The 16480-nt window shown below is 36.9% G+C and overlaps 8 protein-coding genes across 11 annotated transcripts in view; 3 read left to right on the top strand and 5 right to left on the bottom strand.

Moving 5' to 3' along the window:
• The window catches only part of LOC129792945 (beta-1,3-galactosyltransferase 5), a 1144668-nt gene that overhangs the window by 1055761 nt on the left and 72427 nt on the right, over nt 1-16480 (bottom strand). The gene's annotated exons all lie outside the window — the stretch shown is intronic.
• Nucleotides 211-3650, bottom strand: LOC129792959 (gamma-glutamyl hydrolase A-like). 3 transcript variants are annotated; one of them, XR_008750865.1, is made up of 3 exons: nt 3324-3645; nt 1291-2209; nt 211-1218 (listed from the first exon to the last, which is right to left on the bottom strand). XR_008750865.1 is itself a non-coding variant. In XM_055832458.1 (3 exons), exons 1-3 carry the CDS (start codon nt 3542-3544, stop codon nt 1169-1171), a joined length of 1044 nt encoding a protein of 347 aa, XP_055688433.1. In that variant the 5' UTR covers nt 3545-3650; the 3' UTR covers nt 211-1168. The 3 variants fall into 3 exon arrangements, 2 of the variants coding, with proteins under 2 accessions (XP_055688433.1, XP_055688432.1); XM_055832458.1 differs by having other exon boundaries at nt 1437-2209; nt 3324-3650; XM_055832457.1 differs by lacking the exon at nt 211-1218 and having other exon boundaries at nt 1232-2209; nt 3324-3650.
• Nucleotides 3987-4819, bottom strand: LOC129792995 (uncharacterized). The gene is made up of 3 exons (XM_055832515.1): nt 4649-4819; nt 4204-4556; nt 3987-4136 (listed from the first exon to the last, which is right to left on the bottom strand). Exons 1-3 carry the CDS (start codon nt 4695-4697, stop codon nt 4020-4022), a joined length of 519 nt encoding a protein of 172 aa, XP_055688490.1. The 5' UTR covers nt 4698-4819; the 3' UTR covers nt 3987-4019.
• Nucleotides 5032-6691, bottom strand: LOC129792978 (NADH dehydrogenase [ubiquinone] iron-sulfur protein 3, mitochondrial). Its single transcript, XM_055832483.1, has 2 exons — nt 5878-6691; nt 5032-5814 (listed from the first exon to the last, which is right to left on the bottom strand). The coding sequence occupies exons 1-2, from the start codon at nt 5939-5941 to the stop codon at nt 5087-5089; spliced, it is 792 nt and encodes a 263-aa protein (XP_055688458.1). The 5' UTR covers nt 5942-6691; the 3' UTR covers nt 5032-5086.
• LOC129792952 (E3 ubiquitin-protein ligase TRAIP-like) lies at nt 6786-9703 on the top strand. Its single transcript, XM_055832448.1, has 7 exons — nt 6786-8164; nt 8226-8441; nt 8508-8577; nt 8638-8828; nt 8908-9000; nt 9063-9381; nt 9450-9703. Exons 1-7 carry the CDS (start codon nt 8052-8054, stop codon nt 9666-9668), a joined length of 1221 nt encoding a protein of 406 aa, XP_055688423.1. The 5' UTR covers nt 6786-8051; the 3' UTR covers nt 9669-9703.
• LOC129793005 (60S ribosomal protein L29) lies at nt 9689-10293 on the bottom strand. The gene is made up of 3 exons (XM_055832527.1): nt 10223-10293; nt 10017-10081; nt 9689-9949 (listed from the first exon to the last, which is right to left on the bottom strand). The coding sequence occupies exons 2-3, from the start codon at nt 10051-10053 to the stop codon at nt 9762-9764; spliced, it is 225 nt and encodes a 74-aa protein (XP_055688502.1). The 5' UTR covers nt 10054-10081; nt 10223-10293; the 3' UTR covers nt 9689-9761.
• On the top strand, nt 10520-12183 carry LOC129792972 (E3 ubiquitin-protein ligase TRAIP-like). Its single transcript, XM_055832472.1, has 7 exons — nt 10520-10749; nt 10811-11053; nt 11120-11266; nt 11362-11466; nt 11537-11692; nt 11759-11818; nt 11913-12183. The coding sequence occupies exons 1-7, from the start codon at nt 10637-10639 to the stop codon at nt 11977-11979; spliced, it is 891 nt and encodes a 296-aa protein (XP_055688447.1). The 5' UTR covers nt 10520-10636; the 3' UTR covers nt 11980-12183.
• LOC129792968 (E3 ubiquitin-protein ligase TRAIP-like) lies at nt 13104-16434 on the top strand. Of its 2 annotated transcripts, none has more exons than XM_055832466.1 (7): nt 13104-13306; nt 15148-15390; nt 15468-15581; nt 15645-15749; nt 15814-15990; nt 16076-16135; nt 16210-16434. In XM_055832466.1, exons 1-7 carry the CDS (start codon nt 13143-13145, stop codon nt 16289-16291), a joined length of 945 nt encoding a protein of 314 aa, XP_055688441.1. In that variant the 5' UTR covers nt 13104-13142; the 3' UTR covers nt 16292-16434. The 2 variants fall into 2 exon arrangements, with proteins under 2 accessions (XP_055688441.1, XP_055688442.1); XM_055832467.1 differs by having other exon boundaries at nt 13104-13251.

The following is a 16480-nucleotide window of genomic DNA, read 5'->3' on the forward strand; positions in this document are numbered from 1 at the left end:
TTAATTAACACCACTTTTGTGATAAGAAGCAATTAAGTAGGTAAAAAAAGAATGTTTTTAATAAAATCACACCTTTTAGCTCAAATATAGAAGAGGAATTAACTAATAAAGAAAAAATAATGGATATTAATATTTGTTAAATGAAAGAAAAAAATGTAATTTATTGTTTTCGAATAGGTTTTGTTAAGGAAAATAAAAGAATTATGATATTATTATAAATTTGGAAAGTTTTATTTGTTTGATTTTCTTCATTCTTGTTCCTGGAGACGCCTGAATTGTCAGCTTGTCCTACTTATCGAACGGTCTGTTTTTAAATTAAATAAAAAATAAGAAAATAAATGGATTTTGTGCATTATGTTGGAGAAAATCTTTTGAATTTGTGGAAAAAATTAAAGACTTTTAATTAATTATAAAATCTTTCAACTTCAACCCAAAATAAGGAATTCAGAGAATCATAATTTTCTTCTAAATAAATATAAAATAAAACGATTTTTTCAATAATTTCTAAGAAATAATCCATTTTTCATTTGTTTAAAAATACGAAAAATACCTTCAGAAATTTATTTTAAATAAAAGTATTAAAATTTTGGAAATTTTTTATAAGGTTGTGGACAATATCCTTTATCCCCTTTATCAGATTTATTATAGATTTACGAAAGATGTCTTAGAATCAACCACCTGTTATTTTAATGAAGCGACTGACCAGACCGACCAGACGCTTTGGCTTTTTTCCCCTAAATTTTAGAGTTGGCTGTATAAGCACGTTTAAGTTAAAAACTTTATGTTCCTGTCAATTAAAACAATTAAAATGAACTAAAATGAGGTCGAGGAGATTTATAATAAAAAGTCTAATTTTTTGTTTTTCAATTTTGATCTAAAAGATCTTAAGAGTTTTCTTTTATTTATTTAACTACAATAAAAGGGCAGGACATTGCAGTTTAAGCGATCCTTATTTCTATGAAAATTGCTTAAATTTCCAGGAAGGATGGCCTTTATTCCCTAAATCGGTAATTTTGTATTCGATTTTACTCGATTCGGATCAAGGATAAAGCATTTTTTGTAGATTGTTTTAAACTTTTAATTCGATAAAAATTGAAAGATTAAGAAGAAATAAAAAGACTTTTTTCATATTAGAAGCCATCCTTCCTCCTTAATCTTTTCCCTAAATCTAATATATCCTATTCTGCGAACTCTTTCCTATCAGCTTCACTGAGATTGCTGAAAGAAAAATTGAGAAATTAAAGAAATTTTTTTAATAATTTTATTGCTTAATTTTCATGCAAAAAATACTTTTTTTCATGCAAATTCTCTGCTTGAATTCCTTTTTGTTAATTAAATAAAAAATCTTCATGCAAAAAGCTTCTGAATGAGTTTAGCTGTTAGGAAAGCCAAAAGAACTGCCCATTTGCTGTGTGCCATGCACGTGGCATCATCACCTGGTCCCTTTGCCGTGACATAGTCCACATCCTCGTCAAAGAGGTAACACTGCTCATAGCTAGAGCCGAGCATCCCCGTGAAGGTGGATTCGTAGTTGTAGATCATGTGATTGTTCTCATCTGAATGATTTGCAAAGCCATGATCACTGCGTCGGGTCTCATCCACGAAGAACTGAGCAAAGTACTGCGCCGCCAGGATGGCTTCAGGAGTGTGGGAAATGTTATTGTTGTAGATCCACTCGTAGAGATTCTTCTCCGGGTGGAATTGGATGCCGTAGAAGGGGTACTTTGTGTGCTCAATGGTCGAGAGGAAGGTGAATCCATTCCAGTCCTTGTTGTCCGACATCACACGCCATTGATCAGCAATCCCGTAGTCCGTGAGATTTTCCTGCGTCACGCAGAATTGATGGAAATTCGGTGTGACCGGATCATTGGCAAGGATCTCAATGATGCTGTCTGGTGCTTTGGCAAACATTCGACTTGAGCGGAAGTCTGGCATGAAATCAAGCGGTAGTGGTTGCTTCTGGGAGCTACAGTGAGCACGATGCTCACGGCTATTGGCCGAAAGGTATGTGAGGAGTTCAAAGCCCAGGCATGTTCCCCAGAGGGGGAAGTATTCACCGCGATCATTGAGATCCACAGCAATGGCGTAGATGTGTTCAGCTGCTTCGGAGTAGCCATTTGTCTGATTAAACCACGTCGCTCCACCCGGAAACAGAATCCCATTGATCTTCATCATGATGTCCTCATAGTACTCACGCGGCTTATCGATCCTGTTGTGAGGGGAATTTTGATTTAATTAATATTTTTTTCTTTTAAAAGGGGAAAATGTAAAGTTTTCATTTCTTCTGAAAGGTTCTTAATTAAATAGAATTCAAAGAATTAATATGTATTATAAAGACTAAAATGAATTATTTATTGAATAAGGATCAAGGAGAACAAGGATAATGATGAAAGTGATGAAAGTTAGTTAAAATAATCTGCAAATCGTCCTAAAAAAAACTTCTAAAAAAAATGGCGCAGTCAATAAGTCAAGCGTGGGGAATTCCAATGGCGGCCATTGGAAGTTTCCAAATTTAACTGGAAAATAGTTCTAGAATTCACCACGAATAGTTTGACAGATCGAATTGTAGCTTCTAGTCTGCGCTGCTTAGAAAAGGGATAATATTGTTAAATATTTTAGTCTTTAGTGTATAGTTTAGCCATGAGAACGGTCCATCTTATCTTGACCACCCTATGTGTGAGAAGAGTTTAACCGAGAGATGATTAAGCGGGGATGACTGTAGTTTGCACAGCAATACGGCAGTTTAATCTGCTCAAGATTGCTTTCTGATTATCATTTTTTTCATTTATGTCATTTATTTTACTTTGTTTCAAGCACACGATAAAGGAGCTTTATTCTGGTCCTTTCGAGCCACAGCTAAACTTATCCCACTTGACTTCCGGATTCTCTACATCTCTGCTGCTGTTTCGTCAATACGAGTCATCTAAAAGATTCCATCAGACACATTCCCTCCAGAATTCTTCACTATAGTTCACTTTGACGATTATGAAGATTAAAAGAAGTTGTTTGCTCTTCAAAATAATTAATTGATAAGTCTGATAAATATTGTTTTGCACACCCCCATTGAATCACATTTATGATCATCACTGTTTCCGGGGAAATTATTGGAGTCAACAGCAGCAACATTGTCTACACGAAATCATTGATAAAGTAACATAATTATCCCCCCACCATCAGTAATTATAGAGCAATTTACTGATGAGAAGCTCATCTAATTTATAAGCCAAGATAGCGCTCAAAGCGTCTCGAGTGGATTTTTTTTTCCAAAAATAATGGGAGGGAATGATAAGGCAGAGATGATTTTGAGAGGTAGAAAAACTCACCAGATCGGAACAACACGTGCTCCTCCACCTTCGACAAATTTAACATAAGATGCCGCAATGAAGCTCTTGTACATCCCAGGATAGCGATTCTCCAGCGAGTAGGACATCTCCTGTGCCAGGATCCCAATGATGGGATTCTCATTCTCCACTGTAGCCACCACAGCTGCTTCTGTGGATTGCCAGATGATGCTCAGAAGTGTGGCAAGGAGGAATAACTTCATGATTGATGCTGCTGCTGCAGGAAGTTTGTAATATTTTGTGTGATTTGTGCGTAGAAAATTGACGGCGAGGAAGACACAACAATTTGGCGTCGATGGTGATAATCTACTGGACAATGGGAGCTCCCGACGGGGCAATTTATTCAATCCCCTTCTTATCTCTCTCTCGGGGCGCTTATCATGTGTTGGTGTCGCGGTTTGTTGAGGCCGAGAGCAAGCCTCACTTATCATCATCACACGAACTCGTAACAATGAAGATCTCACTGCATCACAGCTCTCGCGAGTCTATTCATTGCTTTCTGGATCACTTGGTCCAAATTGATATTCCGATGACCTGAAATCCCTGAATTGTTTTTTCCCGAAAAAAATCTATTTTTGGAAGCTGAGGTGACCATAAATAAATTTCAATAGATCATTAAAAAAAAGTCACAAAAAATCATTTTCTGTTTTAATTTCTTTTATTGTAACCTACAGAGATTTATTTAGCTTTTGGCTGTCCCGGCTGTGCTTTTGATCCTTTGGAACTTGTCTCCAGTAATTCAACCTTCCGGATTATTTCATCCAAATTGATATTTGATGGCCTAGCTGGGATTTTCTACAAAGAAATTGACAATTTTTAATATTCCAATCGAGGATATTAAATAATTTAGTGAGAAGTTTACCTGATTGAGTTCTGAGCACTGCTTGGTGAGCTGAAGATGTTCCTTTTTGATCTGATCCTTTGTCTTCACATGCAAGTCCTCAGAGAACTTCTCCAGCATTGCAATATCCTTTTCATCTTCCTTCAATTCCCTCTCCAGGGATTCAATATCTATCTTCAGCATGTCACAGATCACAGAATTATCCGTTCTCAGCTTCTGACGCACCAGGAAGGCCTCAGCGAGGGAACTCCTGTCCAGATGATCAACTCCACTCTCTGCCCAAATTGTTGCATATTCTGTGAGTAAATTATCACAGGAACGCGGAATACTTGTTAAATCTAATCCTGTGGGAAGGATTTTCTCGAGTTTTTCAACTGAAATTGAAAAAATATTGCAATGAAACTGAAAATTCGTTTAGTTTTCAAAATCAGCCCGGAAAATGCGCACCATAACCTCATTTTCTCACCTTCTTGACGAAGTTTCTCAATTTCGCATTCATTTGCTTGTAAATTCATATTTAGGTGAAACTTTATGCAATTATTTAGTATTTTTTAATGAAAACTTAATGAAAATTCATGGAAAATTAGAGAAAATTCGAATAGTCTTTGCGGCAGAACGCCAAATCAAAACAAACTGTTTTTGTTGGTCGTGTAATTTTGGCGTAAATAATGTAGAAAATTAAAAGTATGATGTAATAAAATTGTGTAATAAATTCAAACTCACGTATGAGAAGCCCACAAAGTCGATCAAGTAGTAAAATAACGTAAATGGCGTAGAAAAATCAAACAAAAATGTAGAAAAATATTTAAAAATCGAAAAATGTAGAAAAAAGATCATAAAAAAAATGAATTTTCTCGCCTAAATTCATCGTTTATTTCACTAGAAATTTTCACAATAGAACAATCTATTTCTTCTCCTGGGACGTCTCAATTTGCTCTGTAGCTGGATTAGCCTTCCGGAAGTTGGGGAATTGCTCCCATGGGGCTGAAAGATCAAAGCGCCGGAACTCCTGTGCCAGCTCCAGTGGTTCCACCACAACACGCTTCTTCTCATCATCATAGCGCACCTCAACGTAACCCGAGAGGGGGAAATCACGTCTCTGGGGATGCCCCTCGAAGCCATAATCCGTCAGTATGCGCCGCAAATCGGGATGATTGGCAAAGAACACCCCGTACATGTCCCAGACTTCCCTTTCGTACCAATTGGAACCCTTGAAGACCTCACACGAGGAATCAATGGGTGTCAGCTCATCCGTGTAGGTTTTCACGCGAATCCTGGAGTTGTAGCGCAAGGAGAGGAGATTGTAGATGACCTCAAAGCGATACTTCCTGCATGGAACATCCATCCCAGCAATGTCGGTGATATTGGTGAATTGCGCATTGTGGTGATCCTTGAGGAATTGCAGCACCGGGATGACACCTTCGGGGCTCACGAGAACTTCCAGCTCATTCCCAGCTGTCAGCTGAACGCGCTGAACAAACTTCGGTAAGCACTCAGCGACGTATTTCCCAAAATCCGTGAGATTTTCCCGTTGAACGGCATCCTGCTTCCGCACTGTGGGCCGGGTTTCTTCCTTCGGAGCCCCCTCCTTGGCACTACTAAGTCCGGAAGTCGTGCAAATCGTCCGGGAACCTGAAAGAGCCAAGAAAAAGGTTATTTCCGTTCCTTACGTAATCTTTGGGTAAGCTTCCTCACCACCACTGATGCTCTTCAGCCCATTCCTAAGGGATGGGGTCAGGCTTCGAAGAAATGATGCCATTCTCACTGGATTCTTCTGAAAAATCCACGAAAACCCTCTTTTTTCACAAGATTTTCCCCTTTATTTTTGTTTTCAATTTGACATCACCTGTACACACAGAAAAAAAATGACAAAAAGTGGCAGTCAAATCGTCAATTTTTGCGAGTGGGCCACTCGCATAGACAAAATACGAATATTTCACTCGCACTCATTCGCACTATTTCTCGAAAATTTTCACATTTATTGGACCGAAATTGAACATTGAATTCTATAAATACTGATTTGCTCAATCACTTACACCAATTTAAAAGCAATATTTCTTCCATAAATAGCATTATTTGCCCAAAATAGATAAATAAAAATACAATATTAATTGATAAAATTGACGAGAAGAAAGCAAATGTTATAGCAGAAAAAAACATTTAAAAGGTTTCTTTCACAAACACTAGCGCCGCGCGGAAATTGGGCGGAATTACCAATTTTACACATGATTTTTATTTTGTTAATTTTTCATCTGGAAAAATTATTAAAACACCAAAAATCATTATCTGATCTCATGTAAAGGTCCACAAAAATAAAATTTCTTCTCGAAAACATAAACTTTCGCATATTTTTTAAAGGATGTCACAACCATAGAAAAAATAATTTCTGCAACAGAATTTCATGACGATATGTCGTAGGATAATCCATACTTTTTCTTTTTTCGTCATTAAATAATTTCATAATGACTTTCAAAGTTTGAATTATTTTTTATAATTAAAAAAAAAAAAACAAAAGTTAATTAATAGACCCTTAAATAAGGCTGTGTTACAAAATCTTACGTCGCAGGGTTACTTTAAGATAACTTGAACTACTTTAGAAAGGATATTTAAAAAATATCGTCAAAAACTAATTTAACTTGATAATGTTTCATAAGACATTAATTTAACTTTATAAAATAAAATTTAAGTCAATCGGACGAACAATCCTAAACCGAAATGTCCGATCATAAATATTAAAGCTTATTATAAGCTTAATGGTAAAATATGAAAGTATATTACATAATATGGTTACGTTGATCAATTTTAGATAAAAATTTTTAAGCAATTCAAAAATGGCCGCCATTTTATCCGAACTTTTTTCCAACAAATGTAATGTAAAATAAATATTTTATTTTACAACCACGCTTTTTGGATGATGTTTCTCACATTTCCCATAACCATAAACTTGTATTTCACGCGAATATTATTTTTTTTATTTTAATTATTAATTTATTTGTTTTAATTTAGGAAAATATAGATCTTATGAAACGTTATAAAGCCCTATTTTGTAGAATCAAGGATATGAATTTAAAAAAAATCAATAATAGTTTGGTATGCAAGATGGCGGTCAAAAGAATTTGAGGGCGAAATCCCGACTGAAAATCCTTTCTAAAGTAGCTCGTGTTATTTTAAAGTAGCACTTTGCGACATAAGATTTCGTAAAACAGCTTAATTTAATTTTCTATAAATAATTTTTGGTTTTTTTTTTGTAATTATAAAAAAAATATTTGCAAAATTTTGTAAATGATTGGATATATTAAGAATTTATTCAATGACGAAAAGAGAAAAAGGTATGGATTATCCTATGACATGTCGTCACGAAATCTTTTTGCAGAAGTTAATCTTTCAATGGTGTAACATCTTTTATAAAATGACCCAAAATCATACGTGTATGATGAAAATGCTTTTTTGTTGCAGGAAAACCAGAAAAAAACGTGTAAAAACGTTTTCTGGACTGAATATCTCATATACCACGTCTCTAGAAAATCGTGTCAGTGTTCTTTAGATGAGGCATTGCGGTAACGGCCAAATTGAAAATAAACAAGGAGCTTGTCAAAAAAAACCTGTCAAATGTTAGTGAGAAAGAAACTATCTACCATAGACTCGTAATAGTAATGTGCGAGTCTACCTGAGGCTCGCAGATTGAAACTGCGAACCATTTCACTCGCATTCACAAAATGCGAAAAATTTTTCTGTGTGTACTGCGATGACAGAACAACGAAGAAGAAGAAGAAGACTTAACGGCTGATTTTTGTTTGTGCGGCGAGTTTTTGAGAAAATTCTCACGGAGGAGATTGAGAAAAATCTCTAATTTTCTTGACTTTTCCACAATGAATATAATCTGCCCAATTTGCACAGAGTGTGTCCTACCAAATGAAGATCTCTGTGCCAATTCCTGTGGGCATGTCTTCCACTATCCGTGTATCCGGCAGTGGATTGAGAGGTACACCGGCACAGCCTACTTCCTGGCAATGTGAAAACTAACACTTCCTGCTTCATTGTAGATCCAAAACCTGCCCAACATGCCGAAAATTGTGCTCAGACAAACATCTCATTCGGATTTATTTCACCGTGTCCACGACGGAGTGCACAGAGCAGGATGTTGTGAATTTGGAGCGGAAACTTGAGATTCTCAATCAGAATTACCAGGAAACAGCTAAAGCACATGATCAAATGCAGGAAGAACTAAAGACGCTGCGGAGTGAAAAGAGGAAATCCGCGTAAGAAAGCTCTCAGGATGAGATTCTTTAGCCGGAAGTTTAGTAATTCTTTGGTTTCATTTGCAGGAAGACCATCATTGCCCTGGAGGACAAATTAACGGGGAAAGATTTTGCCTTGAGATCTGCAGTTAGCAAGGTGAGGAAGAGGAATTTTTGTTCTGAAATCCTTGACAATGAATTTTGTTAAATTTTTCAGCTTAAAAGAGCCGAAGAAGAACTCCTGGAATTGCAGGAAGTAAAGAAGGAGCTTTCAACGCTAAAGGAGCAAATGGATCAAGTGCAGGCAATTGAAATAATGCTGACTGCCAATCAAACGGAAGTTCAGGATTTGCTGACAAAGCAGCCAAGTCATAAAACATTAGCCTACATGGTGTCCAATCTCAAACGGTAGGGATTCCCTTCTAACCATCTTAATCCCCTAATTCCTGAAGATTCTGAAAGGGAATTTTTTCTCTTTGATTTTCAGGGACTTGGTTAAGAGTTTAACATCCCAGAAGGATACTCAGAACATCCTAATAAAGACCAAAAACGCTCTAAAAGAGGAAAGAGAACGTGCAGAGTAAGAAAATTCATTTCCGGGCATTTTTCTCAGTAATTCTAAAGTCTCAGTGATACTTCCAGGAGCCTCCAGCGCCAGGTAAGTTCGCTGGAAAGTGAAAATTTTGACCTACAGCGACAGTTGAAGAGCAAAAGGCAACGAGAGGATGATGAGGAGGAAGAGAATAAGCCTGAAAAGAGAAAATCCAGTGATGCTTCATTTAATTCCTCTTCGGAATCTCCCATGGAAGCTGACAGTGATTCTCCGTATTTACGCATCCAGTCCAGCGCTGTTGGCCTTACTCCCATCCTGCACAAGCCAACTCCTAAAACATACGTCAGGAAAACCTCCTTGAATGCCTTCAAACCATCACGGGAGAATCTCCCGAAGGATTTAATGGAAGTAGGATGCCCTCAAGCTCCCTGAGAGAAGTTACTCCGGACAATTAATCCCCAACTTTGTCTTTCCAGCAAACAATCTTCAAATTCCACCATCGTCCGGAACCGCAGGGAATAACTCTGTCCAATAGCTCCTCATCGTACATCTCTGACGGAATGGGGGGACTCGAGAAGAAGGAACACTTCCCGGAATTTCCATCACGCACCAAATCCACGACAGATCTCAATTCCACCTCAATCCGGAATCGCATCAAGAGTGGAATTTTGAAGAATCCCACAAAGAAATCATAAAAATTGTGAATTATAAGAACTTTTTTTTCCATTCACGCCTTTATTTCACTTCCTGTCTTTCCTGTTCAGGAGTTTTAACGTCCAAGGAGTCCTTTATAGCTTAATGGGTTTAGGCTTGTTCTCCTTGACACGCTCCTCGTGACGTTTTACAGCTTCAGCGCGTGGAACATTTCCCTTCTTGGCAAATCGCTGATTCCGGAGGAACTTGGCGCACATTCCCAATGTAGATTCGTGCAGTTTCCTCTTTGGGCGCTTAATGCCATTGCGATGAGCCTTGCGGTCTACAAGGGGAAGATTTTGGAATTAAAATTTGCTCCTATTGAATGCCAGAAGAGCCCCAAAACTTACTCTGATTGTGATTTGTGTGATTCTTTGACTTGGCCATGTCTTCTTTGAGGTTATGTCAGAATTATCTGGAAAATTGTGAAGAAATAAATGCAGATTTTGATGAAATTCAATCAAATTACCAAACTTGAGGGATTAGGGGGAGGATTCGAAAAGGATTTGAGGCGGAAAATGAGTGGAAAAGGGATGAAAATGGGAAAAATACAAACCTCGTGTGAAAAACACAAAAACAAACTCAGACGGTCAATGCCGGAAGAGGGAGACACTGTTGATTACACTGCAAAGTGAATGTTAACTTTTGGTTGAAAGAATTTGAATTTAAAATTGCGTAATGATTTCCTGGTGATCCTTATAATCTTCTTGCATATCCTGGCAAATCTCTGAAGGCCAGTAAAGACATTGAAAAAAAACTTTATAAGGAATCAAATAAACTGGTTTTTTAAAAAAATGTTTTATCAGTGCTCAAAAAGTTTCAAAGAAGGATAATTTTTTTCAGTGTAAAATACGTTACAAAAATAAGATAAGATCGAGGTGATCGATGCAGAGCAAGATAAAAGGAAAACCCAAAAATCTCCCTCAAACAATCCAGAATCTATTACGTTGTTTTGTTTCGTTGTGCCAACATGACTATCATCTGCGTAATTTGCACAGAACCTCTGCGTGCCAATGAGAACTTTAGTGTAACATCCTGTGGTCACACTTTTCACAATCAGTGCATCAAGCAATGGATCCAGAGGTTCCTGGGCAAAGGAGATTTTACCGGATGACAGTGAATTGACCTTTCTGTTTTTTTGCAGATCTCAAACCTGCCCACAGTGCAGGAAAGTCTGTACAAAGAAGGATCTGCGTCAGCTCTTCCTCCAGATGACGGATCAGGGAGCGCAGGATGTGGAGAATAATTTGAAGCAGAAGGAAAAGGAACTAAAGGACGAGAAGAAAAAGTACGATGCACTCAACAAAAAGTACAAGAAGAAGGTCTCCGCATGCGATAAAGTTCTGCGCGAAGTCCAAATTCTTCGAAGCGACAAACTGAAATCCTCGTAAGATTTTATTCTAATTCTATTTTTCAGAGAAAGCAATAAAAATACTTTCTTTTTGCCTTTCAGAAAGACAATCGTTGACATGGAGAACAAGCTGAGTGAAATTGATTCCATTTTGGTTACCCAAAATAAGAATTACAAAGAAGTAATCACTGCCAATAGCCAGATGAAAATTGAATTGACGAGTCTGAGGGCTTCCAAGGCCAACTTTGAGTAAGCTTTGTCTTTTTTGATCAGCAAAATTAATTCCTTTCATTAGGAGATTTTTTTATTTAATCAGAAAAAATTGACATTTTCTTTCCTTGTAGGAAGACAATAGTTGACCTGAAGAACCACCTGAGTCTGGAAACGAAGGCTAATGATCAGATGGAAAGGGAACTCAGGAATCTTCAAAGGGAAAACGAGAATTTGAAGTAAAAGAAAAATCTTTTTTTCTCCAATTTTTGAATATTTTTTTAAAATAAAATTTTCTTCTTTTTCCAGGAAGCAAAACACCCAAAGTTCTACAAATAAGTTGTCAAACAAAGAATTGACTAAACAGCTGGAGATCATGAAACGAAAATGCAAAGAACGGGAAAATACTGTAGAAATGCTTCGAAGGGAAATGGAGCTTATGTGTTATTATGCTGAAAATACGGTGTAATGTTTTATCTAATCAACTTCTTTAAAAATAGATTAATTTTATTTCTTTTATTTTACAAATAGGTCGAACAACGACTACTTGGAACGTTCAAGGCACAACGAAAGGAAACAGCAGAAGTCCACGTAAGATACATTTTTTTATCCTTCGAAGAAATTAAAAGGATTTGATATTTTTCTTTTAATTTTTCTCTCATTTTTTTTCATGACTTTCGGGCAGGAAGTGGATATGGTTTCTTCTCGCAGCAGGATCTCTTGCTTTTCTGTACAAGCGCATCAAATCATAAAAAGGACCTTCATCGAACTTTCTTTTCTTCCTCCGAAGATGACTGACAAGGCCATAGAAGATTTTCTCAGGATTTTTTTTACTTAATAACTTTTTTGACTTTGAAGGGATTCAGAAATAATTATTTGTTTGTGATATGATAATTTGCTGTATTATTGAATTTTGTATTGAGTGAAATAAATTGATTTAACCTGCAGGCCGCCAAGACCTTGGAGCTTCCTTAGAGCGCCAAGATGGGGTCGTTGAACGACCCCAAGAAGGAAGTCGATTTTCTCATAAACCATACAACCGGGAACTGTCGGGTCACTACCTTTAGTCTCCTTATATAGTCCTCTTGCCCCTTGCATCACAAATTCGCCACCCGGAAACACGCAGAAGAAGATATTAGGGAAAAACATTTTTCACTCATTTTTCACACTTTCTTCGTGAGAAATTTGCCACGAAGTTGACCGCAACCACTATTTTTTTCACTATTTCCCCACATTCCCCTCACTTCCCGCACCGTGATAAATGGCAATATTTCTCGAATATTCTTTATTGTTTTGCACATTTATATGCTTCTAATTATTTTTTATGTTGTTTATGTCGAGGTTTATGTTACTTATTCGCGATAATTCTGACACTGAGATGGTAAAGTGAGAAAGTAAACACAACCCTTCAACCCCCTTCAACCATATGATTTATGATGTGACTAACTTCATTCTGAGAAATTTTCCGCAGCATGGCCGTTACACCAATTTTTGAATTCCCTTCTTCTACATTTTCCTTAATAACTTTTCTTGTGGTGGACGGATTGCGCTGAAATTTTTACACAACCACCTCAGATAACCAAAGAACTTATTTCTAAAAGATGGGAATGGTATCTTTTATATTTATTAAGTTATAGCACGAAATATAAGGCTGGGGTCGTTCAACGACTCCGCTTGGCGGCCTAGAGGTTAAAAAGCTCATTTTTTGTGATTTCAAGTTTCTCAAGTAAATTCTTAATTTTTTTATATCAGTGCAAATGGTGCAAATGGTTATTTTTTTTTCAGTGTACAGATAAGGCTGATAAGACTTGGAGAGTTTACTCGAGAAAAAAAAAGGGAAATCCCCGACTTCACCCACTTATTGCGTGTTAAGTATAGTTTGAGAAAGTTTTTCGTGTATCGTGATTCGCGATGAATGTTATTTGTTCAATTTGCACAGAATCCTTGCGTCCAAATGTGGATTTCAGTGCAAATTCCTGTGGTCATAGTTTCCACAGTCAGTGCATCCAGCAATGGATTCAGAGGTTCCTGGACAATGATGGAGATTCCTGCTTTGTGCAGAAACCTTAACCTTTGGCGGTATTCTAAGATAAATATAAAGATCAAAATAAAGAAAAAAACCAAGATTTGGTATTCTACTTTAAAATTCCAAGAAATTTTCAGGATAATCTTGGAAATTCAAAATATTTCAAGATTTGGTATTCTAAGATAGAGATTTACGGTCGAACCATAACCTAAAAATCTTGTTTCTTCATACAACTTCCAAGACTTTTAGTATTCTGAGATACGAATCAAAATCAAAATAAAGATTTACAAAATGAGTTGTCAAAAGAGACTTGGATAAAAATATTCCAAGATTCTGTATTCTACGATAGAGATTTACGGTCTTATTATAACGAAAAATGTCTTGGATTTATGTGAAATTCCAAGACGGTTTTGGGGTCCTTTGAAAAATTGGTTTTTAAATGAGGTAAAGGCAAAGTAAATTCAGTATGGGAGATATGAAAACTCTTGTACAAATATGGGATGCAGATGCAAAATGACGGGTTTTTGCCGGAATTGTGTTCACTCCATCTTGCTAATGATAGAGTGACCTCCGGGATGTACCAGGATTGTCAAATCTTGGACAAATACGGGATGTTGGTGCAAATTTTTTTGTTTTTCATTGGAATTGTGGTCACTTCTCCTTTGTAATGGTGGAGTGACCTCCGGATTGAGGATCTCATCCCCGGATTGTCACATCCTGGACAATCCTGGGATGCTGGTGCAAAAATGTTTGTTTTTTGCCGGAATTATGGTCACTTCTCCTTTGTAATGATAAAGTGACCTCCAGATTGGGGATCTCATCCCAGGATTGTCACATCCTGGACAATCCTGGGATGCTGGTGCAAAATTCTGGGTTTTTCGACGGAATTGTGGTCACTCCTGATTGGTAATGATGGAGTGACCTCCAGATTGAGGCTCTCATCCCAGGATTATCAAGTCCTGGACAATTAGGGGATGCTGGTGCAAAATTGTGGGTTTTTCGCCGGATTTATGGTCACTTCCTATTAGTAATGTTGGAGTGACCACTACTCTGGCGAAAAAACCACAATTTTGCACCACCATTCCCTAATTGTCCAGGGCTTGATAGTTCTGGGATGAAATCCTTAGTCCGGAGGTCACTTTATCATTACCCATGAGAAGTGACCACAATTCCGGCGAAAAACAAACATTTTTGCACCAGCAACCCAGGATTGTCCAGGATGTGACAATCCGGGGATGAGATGCCCAATCCGGAGATCACTTTATCATTACCAATGAGAAGTGACCACTAATCCTGGAAAAAAATTAAAAAATTGCCCCAGAATCCCAGGATTGTCCAGGATATGACAATCCTGGGATGAGATCCTTAATCCGGAGGTCACTCCATCAATAGCAAGAAGAAGTGACCACGATTCCTAAGAAAAATTCAAAATTTTGCAGTAGCATACCCCCCCCCCCCAGTTACCGCCAAATTATCATAATCTGGAGGCAGAAAGCACCTCTCCGACAATATTCATTCCATTCCCGGAGCAATAATGCCTGGGAATAATAGCCGAGATTATACAATCAGGGCTCCTGGATGTAATGGCAATAGGGAAGAAATTCCCATGAAGTGTTTAAATTTCGTTCAATTGTCATCCGAGAGCGAACGAGAAAGCGCAATAGAAAAAATTAATGCGTTAGAAAGAGATATCGCTAAAGTTTTCTTGGCGCGAAACTGAAACCAAGAAACTGACAAGTAGGATAACGCAAATTTTGATTTTACTTTCCTGGATAATTCGTCGTAAAGTAGAATACCGACAGTCTTGGTCTTTATTTTGATTTTTATCTTGATCTTGAAAGGTGTCTCTATCCTAGAATACCACCCCTTATCTGCCTTATCTTTTTTGTTTTAGAAATCCAACCTGCCCTCAGTGCAGGAAAGTCTGCACAAAGAAGCATCTCTGTCGACTTTTCCTTACAATGACGGAGCAACAGCGGATGCAGCAGGATGATGTGATGAGGCAGAAAGAGAAGGAATTGAAGGATCAGAAGACACAGTGGGCAGTTCTCAATCAAAAGTATCAAAATAAAGTTAAAGCTCACGAACAGACAATTCATGAAGTTCAAATCCTCCGGAGCGACAAGCAGAAATCCTCGTAAGGAGACTTTCTTTACATAAAAAAAATTGATAAGTAATAAGTAAAAAATCTTTTTTCTCTATAACTTCCATCAGGAAGATAATCAGTAATCTGGAGAATAGACTAACTGAGGTCAATTCCATCATAGCTAATAATTGTCAGATGAAAGAGGAAGTTAGGACTCTCAGGACATCCAAGGAAAATTCCGAGCAAGTTTAATTTCGAAAATAAATAAGATCACAAAAATTAACGGAAAAAATTCAATATTTCAGGAAAACCATGATCTACCTAACAAATGAACTTATTTCATTTAAGGAAGTATATTTTCAAATGGAAAAGGAATTGATTTTTTTGAAAAAGGAAAAGCAGAAGTTCTCGTAAGAAAAGTTTCGTTTCTCTTCGAAGATCTCAAAATTGTAAAAAAAAATGTTTTCTTTTTAGCAATACTACAATAGTGTCTCTGAGGCTGAACTTCAAAGAAAAATTAAGTGAGGAAGATTACGAAGATTTCTCCAGATTTATTGATACATTACTTCAACGAGAAGAACAAGCTGTGACAGAAAAGAATATAGCTGTAGAAAGAGAACATATATTTTACGAAGCTCTTGGGGAATTGAGGTAAAAAATATTTTTTATTATTATTTTAATCACTCTCCTAAAGATTTAAAAGTTAAAAGAAATACTTTTTCTCCCATATTTACAGCAAGAAAAATAAAGTATTGCAAGAAAATCAGCATCAGATTCTGAAAAGTCTAGAATCCACGTAAGACTTTGTAATGCTAAATACCCTTTTAAAATCATAAACTGATAATTTTTTTTGTTCAATATTTTCATTAGGATCATCGTGAATCATCATTTGGTATGGTTTCTCCTTGCAGCAGGATCTGCTGTATTTCTATACAGACGAATCAGGTCATAAAAGGAACTCAAAGGATCCTATTCTTTTCCTCCGAAGACACTTCTTGATCCCATTAAGGGACATCATTGCTATTTTATGTATTTTATCACAATAAAATGTGAATTATTCACAAAATATATAATAAAAGCATTATCTAATATTAATCCGTGTGATTTAAGTGTTGGAGTCAAACCTGTTAACCTTCTCATT

This window comes from Lutzomyia longipalpis, chromosome 3 (genome assembly GCF_024334085.1).
Source record: "Lutzomyia longipalpis isolate SR_M1_2022 chromosome 3, ASM2433408v1".
Taxonomy (NCBI): Eukaryota; Metazoa; Arthropoda; class Insecta; order Diptera; family Psychodidae; genus Lutzomyia; species Lutzomyia longipalpis.

What these genes read in the sequence shown, in the direction of transcription:
- LOC129792978 (XM_055832483.1), bottom strand. Translation starts at nt 5,941, where the DNA reads ATGGCATCATTTCTTCGAAGCCTGACCCCATCCCTTAGGAATGGGCTG. An exon ending in GCTGAAGAGCATCAGTGGTG is followed by an intron (nt 5,815 to 5,877) that starts GTGAGGAAGCTT and finishes TGGCTCTTTCAG; the next exon opens with GTTCCCGGACGATTTGCACG.
- LOC129792968 (XM_055832466.1), top strand. Translation starts at nt 13,143, where the DNA reads ATGTTATTTGTTCAATTTGCACAGAATCCTTGCGTCCAAATGTGGATT. An exon ending in AGCGACAAGCAGAAATCCTC is followed by an intron (nt 15,391 to 15,467) that starts GTAAGGAGACTT and finishes AACTTCCATCAG; the next exon opens with GAAGATAATCAGTAATCTGG. An exon ending in CTGAAAAGTCTAGAATCCAC is followed by an intron (nt 16,136 to 16,209) that starts GTAAGACTTTGT and finishes TATTTTCATTAG; the next exon opens with GATCATCGTGAATCATCATT.
- LOC129792995 (XM_055832515.1), bottom strand. Translation starts at nt 4,697, where the DNA reads ATGAATTTACAAGCAAATGAATGCGAAATTGAGAAACTTCGTCAAGAA. An exon ending in TGAGAAACTTCGTCAAGAAG is followed by an intron (nt 4,557 to 4,648) that starts GTGAGAAAATGA and finishes TTTCAATTTCAG; the next exon opens with TTGAAAAACTCGAGAAAATC. An exon ending in AGTGCTCAGAACTCAATCAG is followed by an intron (nt 4,137 to 4,203) that starts GTAAACTTCTCA and finishes ATTTCTTTGTAG; the next exon opens with AAAATCCCAGCTAGGCCATC.
- LOC129792972 (XM_055832472.1), top strand. Translation starts at nt 10,637, where the DNA reads ATGACTATCATCTGCGTAATTTGCACAGAACCTCTGCGTGCCAATGAG. An exon ending in AGGGAAAACGAGAATTTGAA is followed by an intron (nt 11,467 to 11,536) that starts GTAAAAGAAAAA and finishes TTCTTTTTCCAG; the next exon opens with GAAGCAAAACACCCAAAGTT. An exon ending in TATTATGCTGAAAATACGGT is followed by an intron (nt 11,693 to 11,758) that starts GTAATGTTTTAT and finishes TTTTACAAATAG; the next exon opens with GTCGAACAACGACTACTTGG.
- LOC129793005 (XM_055832527.1), bottom strand. Translation starts at nt 10,053, where the DNA reads ATGGCCAAGTCAAAGAATCACACAAATCACAATCAGA. An exon ending in TCACACAAATCACAATCAGA is followed by an intron (nt 9,950 to 10,016) that starts GTAAGTTTTGGG and finishes TTCCCCTTGTAG; the next exon opens with ACCGCAAGGCTCATCGCAAT.
- LOC129792959 (XM_055832457.1), bottom strand. Translation starts at nt 3,544, where the DNA reads ATGAAGTTATTCCTCCTTGCCACACTTCTGAGCATCATCTGGCAATCC. An exon ending in GCACGTGTTGTTCCGATCTG is followed by an intron (nt 2,210 to 3,323) that starts GTGAGTTTTTCT and finishes CCCTCACAACAG; the next exon opens with GATCGATAAGCCGCGTGAGT.
- LOC129792952 (XM_055832448.1), top strand. Translation starts at nt 8,052, where the DNA reads ATGAATATAATCTGCCCAATTTGCACAGAGTGTGTCCTACCAAATGAA. An exon ending in ATGGTGTCCAATCTCAAACG is followed by an intron (nt 8,829 to 8,907) that starts GTAGGGATTCCC and finishes TTTGATTTTCAG; the next exon opens with GGACTTGGTTAAGAGTTTAA. An exon ending in GAGGAAAGAGAACGTGCAGA is followed by an intron (nt 9,001 to 9,062) that starts GTAAGAAAATTC and finishes TGATACTTCCAG; the next exon opens with GAGCCTCCAGCGCCAGGTAA.